General features: G+C 49.0%; 2 protein-coding genes across 3 annotated transcripts; one reads left to right on the forward strand and one right to left on the reverse strand.

Moving 5' to 3' along the window:
• The first annotated feature begins 1,304 nt into the window (after nucleotides 1-1,304).
• OTUD3 (OTU deubiquitinase 3) lies at nucleotides 1,305-12,460 on the forward strand. Of its 2 annotated transcripts, none has more exons than XM_076356348.1 (8): nucleotides 1,305-1,474; nucleotides 2,245-2,393; nucleotides 3,170-3,282; nucleotides 6,357-6,479; nucleotides 7,193-7,318; nucleotides 7,935-8,031; nucleotides 8,312-8,493; nucleotides 8,836-12,460. In XM_076356348.1, the coding sequence occupies exons 1-8, from the start codon at nucleotides 1,305-1,307 to the stop codon at nucleotides 9,010-9,012; spliced, it is 1,137 nt and encodes a 378-aa protein (XP_076212463.1). In that variant the 3' UTR covers nucleotides 9,013-12,460. The 2 variants fall into 2 exon arrangements, with proteins under 2 accessions (XP_076212463.1, XP_076212464.1); XM_076356349.1 differs by having other exon boundaries at nucleotides 7,193-7,294.
• Nucleotides 12,461-13,658: 1,198 nt separating this feature from the next.
• Nucleotides 13,659-15,579, reverse strand: LOC143169064 (group IIE secretory phospholipase A2-like). Its single transcript, XM_076356228.1, has 4 exons — nucleotides 15,552-15,579; nucleotides 15,219-15,366; nucleotides 14,595-14,701; nucleotides 13,659-13,998 (listed from the first exon to the last, which is right to left on the reverse strand). Exons 1-4 carry the CDS (start codon nucleotides 15,577-15,579, stop codon nucleotides 13,856-13,858), a joined length of 426 nt encoding a protein of 141 aa, XP_076212343.1. The 3' UTR covers nucleotides 13,659-13,855.
• Nucleotides 15,580-17,633: the final 2,054 nt, after the last annotated feature.

The raw sequence follows: 17,633 nt of genomic DNA on the forward strand, positions 1-17,633 counted from the left end.
AGGAGAATCCTACCTGGCGATTTTTATCTCGCCTTGTTAGTCTGCGATGTGCTTCTGTGGCACATCTGTAATATTTGTGCCAGGGGAGTTGATTCACTCGTTATCTCAGTGTCTGTTCCCACATTTGGAGCGTTTTCTTAGCGTTCATCACAAAGCCGTTCGGATGCGCCTTCTGAACAAACAGAGCCAGGAATTAGACATAAATTCGACCGATGCGCAGCGGTTCTGACAGCATCAGGCCGATTCTGTCGCGATGCCTGCGGAGCAAAGCAGGGCAAGGAAAAACAGAGTAAAGGGACGGAATAGGCGCGTTGGCGGGGGGCAGCACAGGAGGGTGCTGGCGGTGGGTGACTTCTTCAACTGGCTGCGGTGGGAAGAGCGGCAGCGCACGAGGGCAGCGGGAAACCTTCCCCAAGAGCCGTACTCCGGACGGGTCACCCTCTTGCTGCTGTGCCCCCTTCTCCAGCCCCGCTCTGTGGTTCAGAGGGGTTTCCCTCGGTGCCCGGGGAAATAGGACGCAAAGGTTCAGCGTGTAGCACGTATTGCATTTAATTGATTATTGCTGTTTCAGCTCTCCTCCTGACCCGTCGCAGCTGTCGGCCATGTTCTCGTGGTGCCACCTCGCGGGTAGTCAATCTTCTCCCCTCCTTCTTAATTTCCTTTTCAGTTCATTTCGGAGCGCTAATTTGGTGCTGAATAGAGACAGACCGGCTGAAGTGACTCGTGCTGCTTCACAGCCGGAGAAGAAAATGAGAGCAGCGGCCGGCACCCACCGGTGGGAGGTCACGGCGGTACCTGGGAGGTGTGCTGGGGCAGCAGGGAGAGGCGCAGGGGGCTGTGGCCGTGCCCCTGAGGAAAAGTTCCTGGACAGAGGAGTACAATTACCAGTAGAAGGTCATGAGGCATGGAATCTGGCAGTCCCGGGCGAAGCATTTTGGTGCAATATTAATGATTTCTGGTGCTGCTCTCTGCATCCTCCCCGGCCTTTTCCCCACGGGTCACCCTTCTCCCAGCTGCTCCTGACGCTTGGCTGCACCCTCCTTCCCTTCGCAGTTCCCACCGCCTTTGATCCCTAAAGCTCTCTGCTCTCCCCAGCCCTCAGTTTCCCTCCCGGGACCCCCTCCTCCCGCCTTCCTCCTCCTCCTCCTCCTCCTCATCCACCTGGAGGAATCCGCCGGGGGCGGGGGGCGCTCGCGGGTAGAGCGGCGGCGCTCTGGCCACGCGTGCGCCTCCCTCGATGGTGGCGCCCCGCGGTCACGTGAGGGGCGCCCGGCGGCGCAGGCGCAGTTGGCCGCCCGGCGGGGATGTCCCGCAAGCAGGCGGCCAAGGCCTGGTCTGCCGCCGGAGCCAGGAAGGCGCGGCGGCCCCGGCAGCCCCCCGCCGGAGCGGCTGCGGGCCCCGGCCCGGGCGGCGGGGGCCTCGCCGGGCAGCTCCGGGCCCTCGGCCTCAAGCTGCGGGAGGTGCCGGGCGATGGGTGAGCGCCGCGCCGGGTCTCCCTGGCACTCCCGGGGACGGTGCTTCCGTGGGCCTCCTGTCCCCGGGAGCTGAGGCTTTCTCCTCCCCCCGGGTGGTGGCGAGCCTGTGTCCCCCGGGGGCTGAGGGCTTTCCCCTCGGGCTTGAGTGGGGCCAGTGCTCGGCAGGGATGAGGGCTTCCCCGCTGTGCGCCACAGGGATCAGGGGGCTCTGCTCTGTGGTTGTGCAGGGCCTCTGTCCCCTGGGGCTGATGGCTCCCTTGGCCTATCACCTGCTGGTCTGAGGGCTCTGCTAGTCCTAGGCCTGATCCCAGGGGGGCTGAGGGCTCCACTGGGCCGCCGAGCAGAGCATAGGAAGGTCCATAAGTATTGGGTGAAAGGGGCATTAGATGTGTCTGCTGAGAAATTGCTTAGTAGATCATTGGCTTGTCCTTTGTTGCATTACGTCATTTGTCTCAGTGTCAGGTTAAGACAGTTTGGCCCAGCACTCTTACCGCCCTTGACTCACTCTGTTGGAGCTGATGACATGTTCACTTGAAACCTTATGTTCCTACCAGCGTTTCTTTTAATTTCAGCAGCCGTTCAAAGCGTGGGGAATAGGTGCTACTTCACATTCATACCCTTGTTGAACTTGTTGGGCAGAAAGAGCACAGCTCTTTTCCTTTCCTGTTAACGCCATATTCTTTCCGCTGCTATGCCAGGGTCATTGGTTTAGTGGTGTGTCTGTTAGCTGTGTTTCAGACACACTAACTTGCGGTTTCTCTCTCGGTAGCAATTGTTTGTTTCGGGCCCTCGGTGACCAGCTTGAGGGGCACTCGCGGAACCATCTCAGACATCGCCAGGAAACAGTGGATTACATGATAAAGCAGCGGGAGGATTTTGAGCCTTTTGTGGAGGATGATGTGCCCTTTGAGAAACACGGTATGGTCTCCACAGGACACTAATGGAAGGGGTTATTGTGTAATGTGATTACATCTCATTTGAGCACCTTCCTACTAAACAGTTCCTCATCCCAGAACTATGTTAGGGCTCCTCTCTAGTTTTTAGAAACAGTGAGTTTCCATTTCTCCCTGTTACATTTCTGTAGAAAGGCGAGCTATTAAACTTGTATTAAATTTGTCTTGGAAATTGTTTAAATTTAGGAGAAACTTGGAGAAGGAAAGAGAGGCAAAAAAAGGCAAGGGGTAGAAATTTGGTGTTTTCAAAAGGAACTTGCAAAAATTGTCTAGCTCTCCTTGAATACTGGTGGGTGTTGAGTGGCTGATTTCTTTGGGTTTCTTTTTCTCCTTGACACTTGGTACTTCATAGTGGTAACCCAGGGGAAGATCCAAAGCAGAGACCAATACAGCCTTTGTTCTAACAGCTTCGAGGATGTGCCAAGTACCATGCAGGTGATGCATGAAAGTGGTTTGGTTGTTTAGTATGTGGCACTCTTCCTTCCGAGCTAACGCAGAGCTGATGGCCTTGCACAATCTAAGGGCGTACTGGGTTTTTTTAGAGGTTTCTGTGGTCGTTTAAGGTGCGTTAACTTCTGTCGCTGCCAAATTCTTGCCTCAGCAGTCACTGTTTCACAGTTGGGATTTCCTTTCCAGAATTTCTTGGGCTTGTGTTGCAATTTTGTTACTCGCTATCCCTCCAGTGCTTTTGGAAGTGCCAGAAACTAGGTTTCCAACTCTTCTGAATGTTTTTTCCTTTAGTTACCAATTTGGCAAAGCCTGGTACCTTTGCTGGCAACGATGCTATTGTGGCCTTTGCAAGGAACAATCAAATGAATGTGGTTATTCATCAGCTTAATGCTCCGCTGTGGCAGGTGAGAAACAAAACTTATATATTTTGGCCTAATTTTTAGCTGATGAATACAAATAGTGTTGAAACTTCCTGATCTATTAAAAGAGAGCAGTCGGTAGCCATAGTTAGCTGGACATGGTGTAGAGCTGTGCTTGCTTTTTCAGCCTTGAAGGAAAACACTCCAGATTTCAGCTAGGAGGAGAGGGAATGAAAGAAAACAATGCATGCATGAAAGATAAGTATGTGGAGAAAGAACAGCATGTTTTAGTTTGGTTTTAAGTTTTTTCATTGATATGTTTCTCTCTCCCAAAGATCAGACTACATATGAGGTGACTTTTCTGATAGGAATTTGAGCCAGGCTTAAGGAAACCTGTCTGATAAGGTTCAGGAATATGGCAGCGAAGGTACAGCAGGGCAGTCCCAGCAGTGTGTTGGAATGAAGCTCCATCAGTTCTGCATGGGATTTGGAATGAGGAGGTTTCTGGCAGTCGGAGAAATGAGGTTCTGGACTGGGCAGAAGAGGGAAGAAGTTTTAAAACCTTAAGGCGGTGTTTAATCAGCTTCTGGAAAGGACTGTGTGTATGCTTTCCTCTGACAGCGGGGCACTGGAACAAGTAATCCATCCGGTCCCTCCTAGTCTCTTTTTTGTTGTTTTTCTGTGGCAAGTCCACACTGGAATGGGTCCACGCTCGATCTCTGTCTGTTCATTGAGCAAGTGAGAACCTGTATTCAAGTCAGGATTGTTTCTGGCCCCAATTTACAGACAGAACCAATGAAGTATGTATGTTAAACAGGGCAGTAAAGATAAAAGACCAGATGAAAGCTGTCAGTGGTGTCTTAAATACATTTGAAATAGTGTCAGGTGGATTCCTGAACCCAAACAAGTTTAAACTCTTATTTATATGGCAGCCGTGGGCAGTAAGACAGCTAACCTACGTATTTTTAAAAAAAAAAGCGTACCTGACAATTGCAGAAATGAGTGGGAATACTCAACTGCTTGACCTGCGAGAGTGTACAGAGGTAATGACCCTGCAGGAGAGTTCATGGGGGTGCTGTTCATGTTTTGTTACTGTTTTGAACGGGATACTCACCTCAGCGTACTTAACTCGTATCGATATTTTGTATATCCTCTCGAAGACCTTAAACTCTTTTTCCCCATTCATTGACCTTTCCAGGGTTGTAAATAAGAGTTTGTGATGAGGTTTTGTTTTGCCTGAGTGTAGTCTTGTTAGCGAAAGCTTGTCTTAGGCTCCTGAGAACAGCGTAAGTAAAGAGAGCTGTTCATAGTTGTAACATAAGGAGTCTCCGACCCACGCAGAGGATACATCAGGGTGTCAAATAACGTAGGGGATCACAACGTGGTGACAATGTTAGCAAGTTGCTAGACTTGACTAACCCAGAACACCCTTTTTCTTAATTTTCTATACATCTACATACTTTTTTTTTTCCCCGCTCTCTGCTGTGGAGCCCCAGCAAAATTTTAGATTAGATTCCAAAGAGAGCATTTCCAGAGAGGCAGATCAGCAAGATGCTTGAAGCTGGAAAAATGTGAGCAGAAGTGTTCAGGACCTCCAGCTGTTTCTCAAACTCTGGCCTAATCAAAAGCTCCTTGGAGGTGGGCATCTCTGCATGGACTTTTTAGGGCTTTAAACACCCTTTACTTTTTTGGTAGCGACGGTAAATGTAGAGCTTCAAGTTAGCTCAGATGTATAGGTTATTGTATTGGCTTTTTGGGTAACTGCTTACCTTTTTTCAGTGTTTTTGCTTTTTTTTTTATCTGCAGCTATCTTTTACTTCTATGATTATCTTTTACTTCTATGATTCTACTTACAGTTCCAGAGTACTGTGGAGAGAGCACGCAAAATAGGCTTCACCACTGAGAGCTAAATTGGCTAATTTTCAGAATAATCTTTCAAGAGCTTTGGGATTTGTTAGATCTATTTAGGCTCTGGCAGAGGAGAAATGTTGAAAATAAATCTTACTCAGATCGAACATGTTGAATAACTTAATAGGATAAAAGGCAGGAGTTAAATATAACCAAGTGTTGAGTTGGAACTTAAAGTGAACAAGGGTAAAGTAGATGAATGGGGAATACCTGTTGTGAAATCTGAAGTCATTAGTGCAACACAGACTGCAGACGTGGTTGAAGGGTGACTTGGTGTATATTCTGTAAGTTGAGATAAGCTGATTCAAAGACGTAAAAGGATTGGGAAATTCTGGAGCCCTAAAGCAAGCATTTCTTGTCGTTTGCTTACTGACATCTTCTCCAAGAAAGCTGTCAGATCTTTGAACTTTGACTTGACAGGTAAGCAAAGGAAATCTGCAAGTGCAGTGTAATTTTCTGCATTCCTTGCAAGAGTTGGAATGCTGTGTAGCTTTTAGCTAATAGCTCGAGACACTGATGATTGGCGTAGGAATTATTCTTGCATCAGTAGAGATAATACTCAGAGCAGGAATTTTCTACGGAAACTGCTGTACTTGGTGCTGACAAAGCAAAGGAACATTTGGGTGTTAACAGTGCTCCTGAATGGAGTTAATACATTTTCATGGTTTGGCTTTATTTCTATTAATCTTTCTTTTAAAACCAAAACATATCCACTTCAAATGCTAACTGTTAAACCAGCATCTTGTCCCAGCTGCAGAACAAAACTTACTCTGGGTGACTGTTTCCACTGTGGTTGTAACTTGAATGGACTCCTTTTTTCTCATGCGTGAGGGGAAAAAGGCATTGTATACTCAATGGGAGCTGTCACTGAAATTGGGTCTGGGAAGATGATCAGAAAACTAATAGCTTCTGTGGAAAGTTTGGAAAATAGTTTTGAGCTTTCCACTGAAATATTTTCATACCATGTTTTGTTTGTTATGATGTAACTGACCCAACGTTTAGTATCTGGTTTTCAAACATTACCCTTGAGACAGAAGCTCTGTTGTTACTGTAGGCACATCTGGATTATTAGGTCAACTCTTCCTGTTTAAAGATGCTTCAGTAGCTACGTACTCTGCTTCCGATCACAGTGTTTATCATTGCTTCAGAAAAATAACATTTTGAAAAATACGATTCCAAATCCTCATTTGCAATTTATTTGTTTCATTTAGATTCGGGGCACAAACAAAAACAATGCAAGGGAACTTCATATCGCGTATCGCTATGGAGAGCACTACGACAGTGTGAGGAGAGTCAATGACGATTCTGAAGCTCCAGCGTATCTTCAGATGGAGGTTGGTTGTGACGGGATGGCCTGTGTCAGCTGTGGGAGATATATAAAACAGATGGATGTTACCGGTAGATTTCCTTTCTCATTTGCATTGAGATTGAGAGAAGAGTTTGGTCCCTGTGTCGTGCTGGAGATAGAAAAGCCCCTAAGGTCGTTGGCACTAGTGCTACCTGCTCCCTTGAGACAGGCTGGGAAGCGTTCAAATTACTGGGCTGAAAATCAATCCCGAATCCGATGCTGTGATGTGGGCTGTAGATGTAGTGAAGCAACCCCATCTAAATTACATACTCGTGCACGTCGAATGCAAAAACAGAGGGAAGGGGGGGAAGAGATGGAAACGCAACAGCTGGGTACAACAGTACTCGTCACACCTCACTTTTTCGTGTTAAAGAGTAAGCTGTGCTGTCCTTGCACACCACTGTAGAATGTGTGGCATTGTAAAAAAAATTAATACCTCACTTCAAAAGCCAGTGATTGTTTATTGGTACGCGTGATCTTGTAGTATGTGAGAGTTTGCTTGGTAGCATATGAGTTGTGGGAAATGGTGTCAATGATGATGGAAGTTACACAATTCCAAGATGCTTTGACACAGGATATTTCTGAGAAAAGAGTGCCATAATAATTAAATTTATGATGACGTCAGATGTTTTTTTTACTGCATATGATGAAATTGCTGCATGTGCTTGTGTGATCTGCTGGGCTTTGCTTTTCTTGCAGATGCTTTGCAAAAATGATTTGAATAAGGAGGAGGAAGTGCAGCCTCAGAAGGGTGACTCTGAAGCTGAGACTGAAGTCGAAATGGAAGATGCTATACACAAAGTGTGTAATGCAACTGGATGTTCAGTAAGTATGGAGTAGCCTTTTTATGCTTAATGTTCAAACCTTCTTGATACATGAAAGTAGCCTTGGGAAAAATTCTAAGAAGTATTTGTCTCGGCCAATTTCAGTACCACAGCCACAAGTCAGGATGGTTTTCATCCTAGACTCAACCCTTAAATGCAGATGAAATACGTACTCTGTGTGGATACCTAGTAATTTTGGAACGTTTATCTTGCAATCTCTCAGAAAATTTACTTTGAAACAAATTCTGTAAAATTTTAAATCCTTTGAGGATGTCTGTAGCTGAACATCCCAAATGACTAGATACTCTCTGAATCTTAGCCGTTGTCACTGGATAGCCTGTGTGGTTCCTGCAGATTGCTGCTTGTGCTGTGCAAATGCATAGGACAGAAGGGGTCAAGAGTGAAACAGTTACGCCGAAACAGTGCATTCCTTTTTCCTGGTATCTTCAGGATTTTAAGATTTTCTCCTTCACCTTTTTCAGAAATGGAATACAGGCTAATTGGAAGGTCATAAAAGCAGACAGCAGCCCCCTCTCAGCGGTGCAGATGGTTGTTAAATGAATGTATGTCAGTGATTTGAACTCTCTTCAGTGTTATCTTTCTCCTCTTGTGGACAGGACATTGATTTAGTAAGCCAGATTCTGGAAATGAAAGACTACAATATAGAATCTGCAATATTTGCCATCTTTCAAGTGAATGAAGCGGAAAGAATCAGTAAGTACACAGAGTTTGTCACCTGGTGCTTCAGAAGAGTGCTGTCTGACGTTAGCGTTCACTGTAAACAGCAGTTCAACAGGGACAGTAGCGGTTGAAGCTTGCTGTTGGCTGTGCTGCCGCCTCAGCCTTTCTGTGCTCAGGAACGTTATTAGTGAGGGCAGATTCAATCCAGCTTCCGAAAAATCCACTATTCCAGAAAGTCTGGAAGAAGGAAATGGCTGGCACTGAGACAGCTTCTGGGTAGGATGTGTCTGAGAAAAACTTCTGTTGTTGGTAGGTACCGAGGAGCAGTGTGATCCCCAGAGCGAAGATCAGAAATCGGGTAGCAGAACTCTGCGGGAAGAAAACGGAACCGGTTCAAGAATCCCTGGAAATCGGAGTTTGCATCAAGGTGAAATAGAAAACAACAAAGGACAGGCCAGATCCGATGAAGAGAATCGAGCTAGCAGAAACACAAAGGTATGTGAAGGGTGGTTTGGCAGCGATTTGCACGTCCTTTAACAATTAGGGGAATGCTTAGGATTGCTTAATCAGCAACTACCTTCTTTGAATTAAAAAGAGCTTCCCCTTACCAGATTTTGTTGCTGCTACAGCTGTGACTTCTGTGATACAAACATTTAATGGTGACATGTGGCACTCTTCCCAAAATGACACAAAATAAAGTCCAGATAAGTAGTTTGGAATAAACATTCTCTGGCAGCTGCTTTGATATCTGCTTGTCTCCTTTCCAGTGTATTATTTTTCCCCAACTGAGCAGAAAACGTGTGTTTTCAGCTTTGTGTTTTCATCCTTCCCTTTCAGGTATCTAAAAAACAAAAGAAGGAACAGCAGCGGCTAGAGAAGAAGAAGCGGCAGGAAGAAAGGCACCGACAAAAGGTCTTGGCCAACAAGAGTAACTGTGCAGATAGCAGCAGGAGAGAAACGGACTCAAACAACCACATCACCTTGGTGAAGGCCATGGCAGCTCTAAACATATGACTGAATGTGTTCTGAGTGCTGTGGTGAGAAAAGCAAATAAAACCGATGAAGACAAAACTCTCCTTAAGTAAATTTCCAAGCACCCATTGTTATCTTAAAATCCGTTTCTGCGGAGATCTCTAAGCACACATGAATTCCTTGTTTCTTCGGTTGTGGAGCGAGCAATTATTCGGTAATTCTGCATCAACCTGTGTGTGAGAAGAGTTGTTTGAACTTCACAAGAAGTAGAGACTTGTTGTTTTTATAATTTTTGAGTTAGATGAAGGTGAGAACCTTTTCACACGGCAGTGTCAAATTTGCTTTGAGATCTCTTGATGTGCTTAGATTATTTCTTTTACAGCAATTTTTTCTCGGTTATGCTTGGAGGAGCTTTATTTTACCTTGCTGTCAGGGAAAGCTTAACAGTTCTCAACTCAGGAACATGGGGCTTCTTTTTCTATTTAAATTTAAATAAAGCAAGGGAACAGAATCCCAGAATCCTTTCCAAAGCAAAGTGTGTCAGCCAACACTGTATCAAACATGAGATTCCTCTTCTTTTTTTCCCCACGGAAGAATGCAGTGATGAGTTTTAATCTAACTAGAACTGCTTGTGTTGTTGCCCTGGGCTGTTTCAGAAGTGATTAACACATGAAGGGACAATGGCATTGCTGCGTCCATGCTTGCTTCTTGCTTAAGTTTGAGATCAGCTCGTTTGCTAGCTGTTGGGACCTTTTGAGGAAGGGGAAAAAACCCCAATACCAGTGGACTCGTGCGACGGCAGAGCCAATTCATCCGATCCGGTGAAGCCTAATGAGGTAGTAAAATGCGACACGAGCAGGCATGAGACTTCTGTTGAGTGTTGTTACTTGAACATCTGGAATCTCATCTCCTTTGCTATACTCCGGAGCTTTTGGGTTACTCCAGAGCTTTAGTCCAAGCCAGGAACTTGGTAGTCGTTAGTCTCCAAATGAAATTAGTATAGCCAAAGGATCAAGAGTCCTGGGAACAAGCTTCCAAGTAGCAGTGGTCACTGGGAACCCTGCCTACTTCACTCTTCATAAATCAAACTTTTTCCAGGGTAGGATTTTTTCATCTTAAATTCCTCTTCGGTAAGGTCACCAAGTACCGTGGATGTACAGCTTGAATCCTGTGATGCTTTCCACTATAGGCTTGGGAATTTGAATCGAAGTGTAAGGACTGCGGGACTTGGCCCTTGATTTATGGCTTGCAGTGTTTCAGCTTCACTCAGGTTTTTGGACTTGTATCAAGCACTAAGCTTGAAGAAAGCACATGTGCACTTAACGCACACAGTAGGTAACAGGAGAGACCTCATCAGCCAGGGCAGAGACGAAATAGATTTTTTTGAAAGTGAGGAACGTTGCTTTTGAAAAAATTCTATGCATTCTTTGAAGTTTCCAAACCAGCACGGAAATATAAATGCCTTCTTTGACTGAACTGCCAAGATCTGAGCTAGTACTTCATATGCTCTGCTACTGTTTATCAAGAGCATTTGAAGAATAAAAAGAAAGGAGCTCTACTTTAAGTACTGCTGTGTAGAATGGGCTTTAATGCTGGTGAAGAAGTTACCTTGGTTCCCGTAATGAGCTTGGTGGAAATAAAAAGTAATGCAAAGCAGCTCTTACGCTTTATGGTGGGACATAGCGTCTGGCAAGTGAAGCGGCCTGTTAAGTGCTGCTCTAGGTGCCAGCGGTAGGCATGAGTAACTGCTGTAGAGGGAAATCTGAGTCGTATTTCGTAGGTAGGAAGAGCATGGATGAACCCTGAATTCACAGTTCTGTTCTTAAAGTGGAAAAATGACTTTGGTAAAATCCATTTTATGCCAACCTTAGATAGCCTGTTGTTAGCAGTGTGGCTTCCTGGAATTCTTTTTCCCCAAAACAGTCACTTTTACAGTAGTGGAAAGAACAGCAAGGCATAGCTTAATTGGGAGGAAGTGCAAGTCACTTCACCAGTGTGATGCGTTGAAGACAGCGGGCGTAGCAAGGTGGTTCAGGGGCATGTGTCACCTTTGACGTGCCCAGCTGTATTCTGATTTGAAAGGCGGGTGGGTTCTGCAAGTTTGAAAAGGTAGTAAGAACTTGCAGTTGTACACTGCGAATAAGATGTTTGATCGTTATGAATTGCCTTTTTGTCTTCCTGAGCCAGAGCTGATACGAGGATTATTGTTGCTTCAAGGCTGGGGAGCTGTGAAGGGGGTTGTCCTGTAGCCAGCAAACAGGAAGGTGAGCTTCTGTAGGTGTGAAGGGGCCTGCGAAACCTAACCTCATCCTCTCCAGGGTGAACGGGCAGGCCTGCAACAGCAGCACGTCTTAAATAGGAGGGAGAGAGGCTGACCTTCAGCTCATGGCCTCTGACGCCTGTAACCAAACGTGTGGCTGAAAATGCTTTCGTTTCCAAGTGTAATACGATTAAAACGAACTCTTAATGTGCTGGGCTCGTAAGTCTTGTTAGGCCAGTCAAATTCTCTTTGTTTTTGCCAGGATAGCTTTGTACCTGCAAAAACTTTTTGTATCCAAAGACGTTAAAACTTTCATTTTGTCTGTTTCAGATTTTTCCTTTAGCTGCTGAAATTTCCACCTGCCCTTCCGATGTGTATTTTTTCTAGGGAATCATTACGCAGGCTTCCTCAGGGCGCTCACTTTTATGCAGAGAATTTGCTTTGTAAACAGGTCGTGGATTTTCCTTGCAGGAGGAAGGGAGGCGAGAAACAAGAGAAGAGAAACATCGTGATTCATAGCTCATGTTTACTCTTTGGTGGAGCTAACTGTGCTGCGTAATAGGCGGTCACAGGACAATAAGCACTGCACGTTCCCTTGGTATTTGGGGAGGATTACTGTTTGTTACTAGCTGCTAGCTTACATCTTTGAGGGTCACAAGTGGGCAGCGGGCCAGGAGCGTGCTTTGACTGCTGCTGGACCGGCAGGGTCGCTGTCAGCCTCTTGAAGGTGAGTACGCGGCAGGAATGTAGAAACCCGCTTTCCCTGCATGCGATCTACCACCGTCGCCTTCCCCAGACTTATTTGTTCCAAATCCTGCCCCTGCAGGTAAGGAGTTCGGTTGAACTGGAAGTCTTAAGCGTTTAAGCCAGGTTCTGTCTGATGTCCATAAGCGTGTCTTGGCCTTGCTGTGTATGGGAGGGCTTTTCTGCTTGCGCCACTCGGCTTCTGGTGTACCTCGTTCCTTCTTGGAGGGCTGCTTTTTGGTTTATTTAGCAACAGCTTTGCCTCACCTGCAGTGCCTGAACAGCAGCAGAAGTCACGTCATCTGCGGTATCCACATCTGCAGTGCTCACGGAAGGCGCCTTCCTTTTCTGTTGGAGTCTGTTGAAGCTGCACGAGAGTTTTCTTCTCCTTTCCCCCTCCGGACTCTCAGCAGAGCACCTGCTTCTGTTACCAAACCAAACCTCCTCTGTTTTTGGATGCCGAGTGCAATAAAGGTTGCAAAGATGTGCCGGCTGAACTGTGTGAATGGAGTTGTGTGTACGGAGTTGTGTGTACGGGGCACGCTGTGGCTTAAAGGCAAAACTTGCGGATTAAACGACCCGGACCCTTCCTGGGGATGCGATCCGGCTGCTGTACGTTCACCTGCCGGCTTTCACGAGCTTCAGCAACTGCAGAAAGGGAGGGAAATCGCGCATGAAGAATGACCCATGCTCCAGTGTTGTATAAAATGGAGGTGGTTTATGCTCGTGTTGAGCTGTGTGATCGTTCCTTGCCGCTGCCTGGAACGGAGCCTGTTTGCGGGCACAAACCTTAGAGGGCAGCATCGGCTTCATCAGCTCTGTCCCAGCTCTCTCCTCTCTTGTCCCAAAGCCCTTGAGTGGCACCAGAAAATGAGTAGAAGGAGAAACGAGCGTTTTGGAGTTACAAAGATACCACGTTTACCGTAGGAAGCGCGAGGAAGGGGTAGGGATGTTGCTTGTGATGAAATGCTTAATGGAGTCGGGCAGGAGCCCTCCACGCTGAAGTGAAACTCAGAGGAAAATACCCTTAAAGCACCTTTATTTTAGGCTCCCCCCGCTCTGCAGGTGTGCAAAACGCATCTCTGGAGATGGCATTAAAACCGGAGGTGCTGCCATCGAGGCCCGGGTGTGAGGGGCAGCCGGCCCTGGCTCGTTAGGGCTAATTGTGGACCGTGGCAGCTGTAGTGAGGGACGAGGCGGCTGCAGGGACCTGCGGCCTGAGGAGACCTGCCCGGCCGGCTCCAGCCCCGCCGGGACCTGCTGGAGATGGGGTGCAAGAAAGAGCCACCCCAAACCCCTGAGACCACCACCACCATGCTCCCCCACGGCTTTAGTCAGTATTAATTGCTTAAATAGTCGTTAGGAGAGGGACGGGGCTGTGTTGCGGCCAAGCTCCCTGAGGGGAGCTGGGTTTGGGGTCAGGGCACAGCAGCCGCTTGCTGTTTTTCTTGATTTTTTTTTTTTTTTTTTCTCCGAAGTTCTTAAGATTTACTGGTTGGCTGCTAAAATGTCACTTCTGGTGAATGTTTTCTAAGAAAAAGATGCAAAACAGTGTGCATGCATCAATACTTACTTCAGAAAATCAGCTGTGAAGCTCTGCACTGTTTCCTACCCCTTCCACCACCGATTCCCAAAACGCAAACACGACGCTGGACGCGCTTTACAAATTGCCTTTGAAAATTTATTTTTATTTGCAGGGTTTACCTCATTTTTATGATTTATTTAATCATGGGGAGCGGGCTTTCCCTGTGCGCCAGCCCCAGGGAAAGGCGCCGGACACCTTTTTGGTGCCACAGGGCCGTGCCGTGCCCCGCCTGGCCGCAGGGGTGGCAAAAATCCCACAATTTAGACTGTTTCCACCAGGTTTTGAGCCCGGCGTGTCTAGCAGGAGGGAGTTCGGCCCTTGCACAGAAAGTTGGGGTAATTCTTGTAATAGTTGTGGTAGGTCGCGGCTGTCCTTTGGAAGCACTCTGCCGCCTGCCTGTCGCACTCACAGCTCTGTCTTTCGCACCGAGATGTGGATCCTGGAAGAAAATTTGGGGGGATGGAGTCAGGCGAAGGGTGCGAGAGTCGGGGATGTCCTTTTGGACCATCCCCGTGGTGTACGCAGCCCCCCCCCCCCCCCGCATTGTGTTTGGGGTGTCTCGGGTAGTCCTCCTCTTACCTCTGGTGCGTGGAGCTACCTGGCTACAAACCATGCGTGGCCCTGGAGGGACCGTTTAATTTACTTTATCTGCCTATGTATGTATGTGTGGATCTTTGCTTTGATCACAGGGAAGCGCTTTGTTTCGATCCGCTCGCCATGAAACAACATCATTTTGCTCTGGGGAAATCGGGGCAGCAGTGCCAGGTCCCCCTCCAAGATGGGAGGGTCACCTCAAACCCTCCGCAGAAGGGCAAGCCCCCTCCTTTGGGAGTTCTCCAAGCTCTCAACTTCACCATAGTCCTAACAAATAAATGTTTGCCCTATTCCTGGCACCTTTCCCTCATTTCCACCCCCTTCCCAGCAAGTGGTTTCCGAGCCAGGATGGTCTACGGGACATCTCAGAAGAGAGGTCTCCCGAGAGCGTGGATGGTTGTGCCTTCCCGCTCGGGGCTTTGACCCCGCGCCGTCTCTTACCGCAGATTATCTGGCTTCCCCGGGTGAAGTATTTGTACGTGACCAGTTTGGGTCTGCAGTGAGAGGAAGACAGCTTCTTGTAGCAGCAGTCGTGGGCATGGCAGCACCTGGGAGCCAAAGAGTTGCGGTCAGGGCAGGACGGGGAGCGGTGGGGACGATACTACGGCGGTGAACGTCTTGCATTTGTGCCCAGGTTAGGTGCACGGTCGTGCAACAGCCTTGTTCTCCTCGGCATTGCCCATGCCGCCGGAGGGAGGGAGGGAGGGAGGGTGACTCATGCCTTTCTGGCATCGTCAGCACAGTTCTCTAATTGCTTTCCCATTTCTCCGCTGCAGCCACTTTGCAGAACACCCAACGGCTGCTTTCGATGAGCCCAGGTGGCAGTTAGATCCCGACGCATTTCTGCCTAACGCTACAAAGGCAGAAGAAACACCGATGCGCAGCGTTCCCATCAGCTGCTGCCACTAAGCAACTTTTAAAGAGGTGTTAAGGACGAGCAACGATTTTTGCATTGCCGTCTCAGCTCCCAGGAGCAGGGGCGAGCGTTCCCCTCGCTGTGCCCAGGGAGAGGGAAGCGAGGAGGGCTGGGGGCACCCGCTCTGCCTTCGCCAGGTCCTGACTTACCAGTCGGTCGCATCCAGCGGCTGTTTGGATCCCCCCACGCCGCAGTAGCAGCCGTAACCATTGTAGGACAGCGGCGATTTCCCGGTCTTCTGCTTAATCATTGATCTGAACTGAATCAAGTTGCAGCCGACGAGGGCCAGCCCTGCGACTGGAGACAGGGGGTTAGGAGCACCGAGAAAAGCAACCTCCTGTCCCACCCCTCCGTAGCAAAACCAAGCGTTTTCACCTGCCCCAACTTTATGGATAGAAATTGCGAGCACCAGGCTTTCCCCACCACCTCGTCCAGCGGGGTGAGAGCTGGCGGGGAGCCGGGGGGGGGGGGGTGGTACTCACAGCAGAGGAGCAGCAAGAAGAGCTTCATGTCTGGCAGTGGCAGCTCCGGTGTTTGGGTGAGCCCGAGGTGCTGCCGGTCGCACCTTTTATGGCCACTGTGTACCCGCTCAGCAGGGCCCCTCCTTCCAAGAACCCAAAGTGGGCAAATACTGACAATCCTTGCCGTATTGGTCCCGCCACGTGTGCGAGCCTCTCTTGGCGTTGCTGGAGGCCCGGGCCGCGGGATGCCCTACGCTGGGGGAGCCCTTTGCAGAGGAGGTTTCGGTGGACTGGGATGAGTGGGGCAGGCTGGGGTTGAGTCCGTGCGCGGCTCTGGGTATCTCAGCATCCCAATGCCTCCCTGAGCGAAATGGGAGAACTCGAGGGAGAACGGGAACCACTTTATTCCTGGATGACTTAGTTTTTTTCATGTCTTGGTTAGAAAACATGCTGTTTCTTACTGTTTCCATCATGACTTCCCTGGGCGGGGAGAAAAGGCAGCCGGTGCAAAGCATCCTCCACTTCTGACTTACCGAAGTGGGTGAGATGCAGCGCTGTGAGCCGAGGAAGGTCCAGCGGCCCTCCAGGACGGGCTGCGGCCGAAGGCAGGGCTGAGCAAAGGCCCCGTGTGCCGGTTTTCTTGTTAGCGGGAGCTTGTCGGCGCCCGGATGCTCCTCGCGTGTGGGGATGCTCCATCTCTTTCCCCGTATGCGCTGGGTGCCGCGCATAGTCTTGCTCTCAAAACGGAGCAGGCAATGCTCACAGACCGTTGCACGGGGCGTCTGGTTCACCTTCATGCAGAAGCGAAATAAGGCAAAGAAAAGGGTAAGGGAAAAAAAAACAACCTGCAAGTGGTGTATAACGGAAGGGTAAAAAAAGAGGACGGTTATGTCATTTGCTTGGAGAGAATCTCTCATTAAATAGGTGGTGCCGAACAATTGTTTTAGCAGTTTTCTTCTGGCAGAGACTGCGGGCGCACGGTGCTCTGCGCCGCTTTGCGGCGGCCCCCAGTGCGGGCAGGCGCCGAGCCAGGGGGAGGAAATCCCCCCCCCCCGTCGCTGATAGGGAAACGGCAGCAGGGAACAAGGGTGCGACTTGCGTGGAAATTGGAGAGATGGTGAGAAAAGGGAACTCGGGTCAGGGCTTCAGCAAAATCTCTTCCCCTCTCTGGCACGTGCCGTTTGCCTCGTCAGCTCTCCGGGCCAGTTTCAGTAGACCCCTGGGACGGCGGCGAGTTAATTAGCTGAACCGGGGCTTGCCGTAATTCCAGTTTTTGTCACTGGGGAATAAGGTGTATTTTTGTGTGTCAAACTGGCTGAGCTTCCAGTTGAAAGACTTTCCGCCCCAACTCCTCTACCCGCCGCAGGTTTGCAGCAGCCCTTCTCCAAATGTGAGATAACACCTTCCCCCGGGGCCGAACGCCTCCTGGGAGGATGTGGATTTTGTTTCTCTTTCACGGTATGCGAAACGCAACTTTTGCAGCCCGGTTTATTGCAGTGTACTGAGGGGGTGCAGCATCTGAGCCAACGCACCAGCACTTGGAGCTCAGTATGAACGGATTCGTACAGCCAGGTGTCCAAGCAGAAAAATACATAGATAGTTAAAATTCACCCAGAATTTAAACAGGGACAGTGGGTTTCAGCTCATCCTGGCCTGCCATCTGTCTGCGTGGTTGCCCCTCTCCCATCTCGGCGAGGATTTGATCCTTGATTTATGCCTTGCAAACAGCAGCTGTTGGGCGAAGGGCTGCCCACTCCTTCCTCGTCCTCCCCAGGAGTAAACGCTGCTGGACGAGGAGGGTGGTAGAGCTTGATGCCTGGGGGGGAAGCATTTCTGATTTAAGGGTTATTTCCTGGTGCCGTTGACTTCAGCTTTGGGACAAGCCAGGGTGAGAATTACAGCTGCCGATGCCCAGGGCATCAGCCCCCCGGGGGAAACAGCGTCTCGTGGCTGTTTCTGTGGCTGTATTTCATTGCTGAGCCCCACGGGGGTTTGCAGCGCTGGAGATCTCCCGGGGGTCAACCCTGCTGAACTGGTCTGCGGGGCAGAAAACCTGTGCCGTGGGGATGCTACGGTGGGGGGGGGGAGCAGCCACCGCCTGAA

This window comes from Aptenodytes patagonicus, chromosome 19 (assembly GCF_965638725.1).
Source record: "Aptenodytes patagonicus chromosome 19, bAptPat1.pri.cur, whole genome shotgun sequence".
Classification (NCBI taxonomy): domain Eukaryota; kingdom Metazoa; phylum Chordata; class Aves; order Sphenisciformes; family Spheniscidae; genus Aptenodytes; species Aptenodytes patagonicus.